General features: G+C 38.3%; 1 protein-coding gene across 3 annotated transcripts in view; it reads right to left on the minus strand.

Moving 5' to 3' along the window:
* Positions 1–9650, minus strand: part of RC3H2 (ring finger and CCCH-type domains 2) — a 51391-nt gene extending 41741 nt beyond the window's left edge. For all 3 annotated transcript variants that reach the window (XM_036854910.1, XM_036854909.1, XM_036854908.1), the window contains exons 1-2: positions 9428–9650; positions 994–1291 (exon numbers count right to left, since the gene is read on the minus strand). In XM_036854910.1, coding sequence (XP_036710805.1) covers positions 994–1224 — 231 coding nt within the window. In that variant the 5' untranslated portion in view covers positions 1225–1291; positions 9428–9650. The remainder of the gene's footprint in view (positions 1–993; positions 1292–9427) is intronic.
* Between the last annotated feature and the right edge of the window lie 453 nt (positions 9651–10103).

Genomic DNA, 10103 nt, shown 5'->3' on the forward strand with positions numbered 1-10103 from the left:
GCACCATTGTTTTATGCACCATTAAGGAAAAAACTGCCAGTTAATTTATGACACACTATTGATAAATAGATGCATCTTGATTTCAGAGTGTCTAACTGGATTATGAACACTGAAAAGAAATGTGCTTTAAAAGGAAAAAGGAAAACCTCAAATATCAAGACACTAAAGGAATGGAGTATTTTAATTCATTGAATTTTCTAAGAAGTGATTAATCAGAAAAATCCTTACTTTCTTGCTTTAATATGTAGTACATGAGGTACAGAATTTCATCTTCTTCCTCACCTGTAAAATGGGGATCATAACTACCTGAAGAACTATGACAAGAACTAGTAATAATAAATGTGGACTGCTTACTATCATACCTAACACAAAGTAGGCCCTCATTAAATGAAAATTATTATAAATCTAGGGTCTTGCTGATTCAGTAAAATGATAAATAAGACATGCTATTTTTATAGCATATGAGCATAAGCAGAAACTGCAGAATTTGTTACTGACACTCTAGAAATTGGTTTTCTATATACACATCTTATATATGAATATATACCTATATAGACCTATTTTCTCATTTATAATATCATCCTAAAAGTCAAGTGAAGTTTTAAAGAAAACCAAAAAACCTCCACTTAAGGGTTCTAGATGGTTGATTTCTGGCCAAAGCTTTGATTACATTTCTTTTCACGCACCCTAATGACTAAATATTTATGTATGCTTATACAAAAATGTTTCTTATCCACCAAAATCACTTAAAAACATAACTTTTGACCACAGCACTGAATACAAAAAAGTATATAACTATATGCAATTTACAGTTTTGCATAAGGATTTATGACATTATCTAAAGAAAATCATTTGTGGAATACAATAATGAAAATCAGGTATATTGAGTATTTTTTTATGTCTCAAATATCCCTCAACATACTTTGTACCCCTCAATGAACAAAGTTCTATAATTATTACTTATACCAAACACGTAAAATCCTGAAAGGTTACCTGGGCTCCAACTAACTGGAGAAGTGCGAAGTTGACAGGAAGCACATCAATGTCTGTGTTGATGGCAGTCTGATCAAAAGGACAAGCTTTTCGGTGAAGTTTATTCAAGCAGGTCTTGCAAACAGTGTGTGAACAACCTAAACTGATGGGTTTGTGCACATTCTCATCAAATTCATTATAGCAGATTGGACAGGACAGAAATTCTGTCCATTGAGCTGCCTGCACAGGCATTGTGGAAGCTGGATGCTCGGGTTAGCAGTCTAGCAGATCATTATTTTGCTGGGTAGTGTTTTGTAAGCTGGAAATGGACAAAAGTAAGAATTAACCATATATTCATCATTCACCTTTCAAGAGTTAACTGCTTAAGTCAACCATCACAGCTTCAAAACCTAAAACACTTCTTTTTTTTTTTTTTAATAAATTTATTTATTTATGGCTGTGTTGGGTCTTCATTGTTGCGTGCGGGCTTCTCATTGCGGTGGCTTCTCTTGCTGCGGTGCACGGGCTCTAGGCGTGAGCTCAGTAGTTGTGGCGCACGGGCTTAGTTCCTCTGCAGCATGTGGGATCTTCCTGGACCAGGGATCGAATCCGTGTCCCCTGCATTGGCAGGTGGATTCTCAACCACAGTGCCACCAGGGAGGCCCAAAACCTAAAACAATTCTGAATAATGCTATATGCTTTGAACATCTTTTTCTTTAAATCTATTTGCTGAATTAAATTTCTGAAACCTTTTTGTGTAGAAACAATATCCTAAGTGCTCCTTCTGACAACATATTTATATCAGTTGCTCATCAAAGCTTTCATGTATTTTTCTTAATGACCACATCAAATAAATAGATTAACTTTCCACAATTTCATTTTTAGAAAAACAAATTACTTTGGATTGTTAATTTAAAAAAAAAAATTGTTTACCTTGGATATCTACTACCCCCAAGCATAGTAAGGTATGACCTAAGAGTTAGTGAACTCTGGAAATATTGATCCAAACAAAATCACAGTGAGTCAGGAGTGAAGGAACAGCTTTGCCACCTGAATGACCAAGTCAGTCAAGGATAGTTCACCTTGGCAGTTTCACAAAAGAGGAAATCTCTGGTCAGGACTTGACTATGAGGCTAACTAAGGTACTGAAACAGTATGAGAGAAGACTGTTAATGATAGAGCCGTTTGTCCATAAATGAAAGAATGATGCTAACCTTAAAAACAGTGCCAAAGAAAAAAAAAAAAGAAGAAAATACAAATGTTGAATGTAATTCCCTACAATACTTCTGACAAAACGTATCAGTTAGTGATATATTTATATATATATATAACCAAAAACTGTCAGGTCCAATGAGCAAGATGTTGAAGAATAAAATAATATTCTTATTTAATAACTCTAAGCAGAAAAACAGCAAAATACAGTTGACCCTTCAACAACGCAGGCTTGAACTGTCCAGGTCCACTTATACACATATAATTTTCTTTTTTTTTTTTATAATACTTTTTTTTTAAACATCTTTATTGGAGTATAAGCCCTTTACAATGGTGTGTTAGTTTCTGCTTTATAACAAAGTGAATCAGCTATACATATACATACATATACATATATCCGCGTATCTCTTCCCTCATGCGTCTCCCTCCCTCCCTCCCACCCTCCCTATCCCACCCCTCTAGGTGGTCACAAAGCACAGAGCTGATCTCCCTGTGCTAATCTCCCTGTGCTAATCTCCCTGTGCTATGCGGCTGCTTCCCACTAGCTATCGGTTTTACATTTGGTAAATACATAGATATTTCTCAGTAGTAAATACTACAGTACTACGGAGTATGGCTGATTGAATCCACAGATGCAGAGGAACCATGGATACAGATGGACAAGTATAAATTATATGTGGATTAACCCCAGCATTATTCAAGGGTCAACTGTTTAAATTTCTACCTTTATATATGCATATGATTAAAAGGCACACAGGGAAAAAAATGACAGTGATTTTTCTTTTCGTATTACTAAGATTAAAACGTTCCATAATTTTTAATACAATATTTAGTATCAAAACCTCTAATTTAAATCTTTAGATCCTGGGACTTCCCTGGTGGCGCAGTGGTTAAGAATCCGCCTGCCAACGCAGGGGACACAGGTTCGAGCCCTGGTCCGGGAAGATCCCACATGCCGCGGAGCAACTAAGCCCGTGCGCCACAACTACTGAGCCTGCGCTCTAGAGCCCGCTAGCCACGGCTACTCAGCCCATGCGCCACAACTACTGAAGCCCGCGTGCCTATAGCCTGTGTTCTGCAACAAGAGAAGTCACCGCAATGAGAAGCCCGCGCACCGCAACGAAGAGTAGCCCCCGCTTGCGCAACCAGAGAAAAGCCCGCGCACAGCAACGAAGACCCAACACAGCCAAAAATAAATACATAAATAAGTAATTTTAAAAATATATATATAAAAAAAATAAAATCTTTAGATCCCAAACTTGAACACTCTACATTTCACAAATTTTCTGCATCTTCCAATTCAAAACTTATATAAGTCTGACAGATGCTCTCTGGTGAACAAAAAATCTAGGTATTTAGGGCAATTATCAGCCAATACTTTATTTCATAAGAATGTTTACCAATCCAAATATATTAGTGCCACAGAAATCAGATGTTTAAAAATGTAATCAGATTCAGGACAGAAAAGTGTATAATTGATTCTCAAATAACCCCACACTCAAATGAGGAATTCTATTAACCTTTATTGTGCTTTTTATGTTCAAAAAAACTAAGGTTTTAAAAAATACCTTGGTAAAAATGAATTACAGAACTTGCTGTGTAAAAAGCACCTACACAAACTTTTCCTCAAACAGCTCTGATGCAAAGTATCTAATATCTTTATTTATTTATTTATTTATTTTTAATGCTTTCCTTTTTTTTTAAATTTTTATTTATTTATTTATTTATTTATTTTTAATTTATGGCTATGTTGGGTCTTCGTTTCTGTGCGAGGGCTTTCTCTAGTTGTGGCAAGTGGGAGCCACTCTTCATCGCTGTGCGCGGGCCTCTCACTATCGCGGCCTCTCTTGTTGCGGAGCACAGGCTCCAGACACGCAGGCTCAGTAATTGTGGCTCACGGGCCCAGCTGCTCCGCGGCATGTGGGATCTTCCCAGACCAGGGCTCGAACTCGTGTCCCCTGCATTAGCAGGCAGATTCTCAACCACTGCGCCACCAGGGAAGCCCTAATATCTTTATTTATAAACTACCCAAATCTTGCAAATTACGTTTACTTTATTTTACACATTTCACTTTCACATTTCCACATCTGTCAATGCCATCAATCTTAAAAACAGTTTGCTTCCAACTTCAGAGATGAGCACTGAGCAGGTGAACACATCACTCCTTGAAACTATCCAACATTTTTAATGTTTAGTCTTCTAGGCTGCCGAATTATACAAGGAAAAGACCTTTAAGGAAGGATGAATTTTATGTTAAATCTAGTGCTGAGAGCCCTAATTTAGTTAATAACTTGAACTGATAAAATATTTATCAAAACAAGACACTCTATCTATTTTTTTCTTAATGGCCACCTGTTTGGAAATGCTAATTCTGTGGGTTAGGATACCATGGGCCACTGGGTAATAGGAAACTAGTAGCAAATACTCTTTCCTTATTTAGTTTTCCAAGATCATCCTGAAATGCTTTACGTTAAAGTTAATCAGTGGGTGGAGAAAAGCCATTTCAGTTTGAACTAAACATAAAAATGCTGTCTTTCATATTTTCACCTACTAGTTTTGAAGTGTTTCAAATTATTCAGGAATACACTTGATAGTTGTAATATCTCATATGTGTTTCTAGGTCTAAGAACACCAGCTGTTTTAATATAATTAATGCTGAGAAATTTAATTTCTAGTAGAAATCAAATAAATACCTTTGAAAGAAAAAAAAAATTTGTCGAATTCTCCTTCTGCTATGTGTCAGATTCTAACTTTCTGACAGGAAAATTACAAACTGAACTTTCCTGGTAAGATATAAGAAACGGTTTGACTTTTTAAAATGTTTTTCCTCAGTACCACTGTTGATAAATTCTAGATTCCTCAATTATGATAAAGACAAAATAAAATTTTGTCTGAAACACTGAAATGTTTAATTAGTGATGACAAAACTGACCTTTCATTCCTTTCAAAGGCACTTTGTAAATGTTTACCTAGAAAATATTTTTATAATTATCAAAAACGATAGCCTACTGTCTCTATAATTTATTTTTTAAAAAGCATCTAAATGACCCATAGCAAGCTAATAACGTATATTGATGTGTAAAACTTGCAGGTTTATACTAATACATGCCATAGTAACTTACTTGAAACTATGGAAGTTTTAAATTGCTAATAACATTTATATTTAACAGTAAAGTAGGTATCCATCCTAAAGATACTCCCAAAACATCTCAAATTGAGATAAAATGGCTTAAAAAGCCCATACCTCTAGATATATAAAGGGACTACTTAAGAAAAACATTCAAATTAAATTATTTGTATTAAGTCATTTCATTTACTAGTTACTAAAATTGAAGAATAACAAGATAAAGCATAGGAGTGAGAAATGCTGTATTAGAGAGGAGACCTTAAACAGATTTTTACTCAAGTAATTTTTCAGGCTATAAGTTCCTTGTAATGCATACTAATTCATAAAACAGGAAGAGTAATAGACACCTCTTATATGATGCAAATTAGAAATTGCTTTATTAAAGGCAAACTGCTTATCAGCTAAGTACTTTCATTTTCTTAGTCCACCATGATATTATGCACTCAGTTCAGGACTATGAAACTTGATTTTAAAATGTCAGAGTAGGGCTTCCTTGGTGGCGCAGTGGTTAAGAATCCGCCTGCCAATGCAGGGAACACGGGTTCGAGCCCTGGTCTGGGAAGATCCCACATGCCACGGAGCAACTAAGCCCGTGCGCCACAACTACTGAGCCTGCGCTCTAGAGTCCGCGAGCCACAACTACTGAGCCCACGTGCCACAACTACTGAAGCCCGCGTGCCTACAGCCCGTGCTCCGCAACAAGAGAAGCCACCGCAATGAGAAGCCCGCGCACTGCAACAAAGAGTAGCCCCCGCTCGCCACAACTAGAGAAAGCCCACAGCACAGCAATGAAGACCCAATGCAGCCAAAAATAAATAAATAAAATAAATAAATTTATAAAATGTCAGAGTAAGGTTTATGCCCCGTTCACTATTGTATAATAAAAAAAATACAGTATTTCACAATTCTCTTTATAAAGATGTAAACATTAGGGCTCAGGTCTGTTAATTAAAACATTGTTTTCATTTTAGTTCACCCATGTGAGAAACTTAAGCTACTGAAATGGACTGTAACAGTACTTCTCAATTCAGAAACCTTAAAAATAATTAGCTTTGGACTTAAAAAATTATATTTAAAGCATCATAGGTACAATTTAGACCTTAACCTATTAAACTAACAAACAAAACCAATGAAAATAATCTGTAAATTCTAAAACTCAGCATTCAAACATATGAAAAGGACTGGAAAAAAGGAACTAAATTACAATGTTAAAGACTGCTATTATATGTGCTTCAGTATATGTTATGAAAGATATATGACTCAAGTTTTACTTCTAAAATCCACTATGGGGTTGAACTCAGTTTTTTAATAAGTATGAGATTTAACTTTCAATGTCTTCTATTAGAACAGTAATGGGATAATTTTCTATTTTAACTAATGTAACCAATAAAGTTTTGCTATTTTAGTGATGACTACCTGAAAAGTACTTTTTTTGAGATATAACTTAATTACTCACTTCTGCCTATCAAATAATGGCCACTGGATAAATTTACCCTTCATATTATCAAAGTCTTTAGCCTTTTGGTTATTCTGATTATAAGAAGACATTCTGTCAGGAAATTTTTGGTTTTCATGTACCTACTTCTATTCAGATAATTTATTTCTTGGAAGAGCAGTACTCTAGAACTGCATTGTCCAGTAGAAATATAATGTGAGCCACAAGCAATTTAAAATATCTAGTAGTTGGGAGGGAGGCTCAAGAGGGAGGGGATATGGGGACATATGCATGCATATGGCTGACTCACTTTGGTGTACAACAGAAACTAACACAGTATTATGAAGCAATTATACTCCAATAAAGATTAAAAAAAATAAAGAAAAAATAAAATATCTAGTAGTCACATTAAAAAAAGGAAAAACAGGTGAAATTAATTTTAATAATAATTTAACCCAATTTAACCAAAATATCATTTCAACATGTAATCAATATAAAAAATTATATTTTAAATTCTTTTTTTTTGGACTAAGTCTTGAAATCTGGTGTGTATTTTACACTTATAGCACATCTCAATTCACACCAGCTGCATTTCAAGTGCTCAATTGCCACATGTGGCTATTGGCTAGTGTTTGACTGTGCAACTCTAGAGTCCTTAAAATTATAAAGTAATACTCAAAACTAATTTTTATTAAGAATTTGAGGTTAAAGTTACATCTACACTTAGGAAGGTTTTCATAAAACTAAAAAGCCTGATGATCATAAAGATGTAACTTAACATTTATGAGACTAGGTGCAAAACATTATTTTAAATTTTCAGCTGGCTTTATTTTACTACATGCTTCCTTTTTCCATCAATAGAAAATGAAACTTCAACCCAGTCCAACCAAAACAATAAACAAGTACTTATTATAATAAGATCTTATTGTAAGTTTATTTATCATTATTTGATATTGCACACAATGTGGAAGTTCTATTTCTGAATATAAAATTCTGTGTAAAGAAAAATGCTTTCCCTCCCAAAAGAATTTTTTTGACTTTTTTCAAACTGGAAGACACAGCAAATTACAAAAGCAGAAAATGAATTAATGAAAACATATGAACAAAGAACATAAGTCTTCTTACATGTCAGGTTAACCCAACAGTAATAACAGATCAGGAGTAACTCAAAGAATCCCCTAATGAACACGACTGCAATTAAATCCTCAAATAGGCGCCAATTTGAATTATAACATCTGCTTTTCCTAAACACATCTGTAATGTATGTTTAACATTTTGTCCTTCTAGCTATTTTCCAAACTCTAAAAATTTGGAAAACATCAATCTCCAAATCAACAAAAATGGCAATATTGAAAGATGGTCTTTGACAGGATGTAACGGCCTCGATTTCTTCAAGAACTGAATGTGGAAGTAAACAACATAAGAAAGGGATGTTATGTTAGAACAGTGGTGTGGCTTTTTAGACAGATAAAAGAATCCATGAAGTCTTCTTAATGTTTCGAGAAGCCACAACTAAATTTGTATGTTTAACTATAAACAGGCTGCACAAAGCTAACTAAAATACTTCTTTCTTTGCTTTTGGGTATAATTATATCAATTTAGTGTAGCAACATTAACTTTCTCAAGTTAATCAAAAGTTCCTATGGGAACTTAAAAGTTTGACTAATACAAACACAGAAAAAAGATTACTTAAGCACTTTATTTGGGATACAAAGTCATTCTAACACAGGTGGTGGGAGGAGAGTAGGAATTAAAAAGAAGGGGCCTAGCTAAGGGGAGACTAGGAATTAAAAGGGAACTAGGTAGTTATTTTAAAAAAAAAAAAAAGAGGGTGGGAATCATGAAATTAGATCTACTTTATGTCAGTGATTACTTGAGGCTATTTTGATGTCAAGGTTCTATCTGCCGGTATCTTAAACTGTTCTGTGATTCCAAGGATGGAAATGACAGCTACCCCCCATCTTCTTCCTTCCTGAAAGCTAAGAACAGAGAAAAGTAGAGCTGCTTCTGAGAAACAAAGATGCTTTCTACCATTCTTCTAAGATGGTGGAAGAGTCTCCTTAAGAGGCTTCTCCAAGAAGGAAAAATGAAGGAGGGAAAGAAAACCATAGCAGAATTCCCTGGCTGTTTCACGCCATTGCTCCGTCACAACCACTGTGCAACCACTCTGGTCCGGCCCTCTCCCTCCCAGGAGGTTAAGCCCTCCCAGGGCATTGTTTAGCCGGGGTCCCTATTTACCACTCAGATCGCCTCCACCATTCCTGCTTTAGGATCTCGGGAAGCCCCAGGGCAGAAAGCCGAAAAGCCAGGAGAGGACTTGGTTTCGAGGACCTCCTCCAACCCCACTCTTACTAACTGGTGTAGAAAAGGGAGAGGGAAGCCTGGTCTTTGCTTGCATGGGTTCCTTAGGGGCAGAAGCGGCCCCTCGGCCGGTGTCGACCGGAGGTGGCCATTAGCGCCGGGCGCTTGGTACTGAAAAAGCCCTACCAGGGCGAGGGGCCTCCTCCGGCCCGAGACTCCGGGCCCGGTCCGGGTGTCAGGTGCGGCCCTCGGTTCCCTACCCTCAGGGCACCGGCGACGACAACGCACAGACCCCGGGCTGAGACCGGTCACCCGCCCGACCGCCGGGGACCTGGGACCCAGGTTGGCCCCGAGCCGCATCGTGCCCGCCCCCGCCCTACCTGAGGGGGACCGGGCGGGGTCGCTAAGGGCCGCTCCCGGGAGCCCCGCGACCGCGCGGCTCGGCGACGGAGGCGCCTCGTCTCGCCGGGGCAGAGCTCGGCGGCGGCTTCACGGCCTCAAACTCCATCGGGAGGTACAGGGACAGCCCCGTTGGCGGCGGCGGAGGCCGCGACGGGGCTTCCTCCTCCCTCCGCCTCCGCCTCCTTCTCCTTCTCCTCCTCCTCACCAAGGAGGCGGACCTGGAGGGATCCCGACCTAGTTCTCGCGAGAAGATACTCCCCACCTCACGCGAGATCACGCCTGACCGGGAGCTGGGGAGGTGGAAGGGAAGCGTAGTACCCCCGCCCCCTGGACTGCGCATCAGCTTTCCTCGGGTCTACAGAGCCACCCTTTCACGTGACTAGGGAGCTCTGGAGCACTGTGGGAGGTGCTGTTAGGAGGCCTGGGCAAGCCGAAGGGCTTGATGGGAAACTCCCTGTACATTCATATGCGCCTCGAGCCAGCCTCCTAGACACTGGTTTTAGCCAGTGTCTGACTCCCACTGTGGAAGGCGTGGTATGGATTGAGCATAATCTGAGGCATCTGTATTATATTGTACTCACTCTCCCATAATTAAATGCTGACAGGATCCCTCAGTCTCTCCACATAGGTGCCAAGCAATCTCCCTATTTTATA

The sequence above is a fragment of the Balaenoptera musculus genome, chromosome 6 (assembly GCF_009873245.2).
Source record: "Balaenoptera musculus isolate JJ_BM4_2016_0621 chromosome 6, mBalMus1.pri.v3, whole genome shotgun sequence".
Lineage (NCBI taxonomy): Eukaryota > Metazoa > Chordata > Mammalia > Artiodactyla > Balaenopteridae > Balaenoptera > Balaenoptera musculus.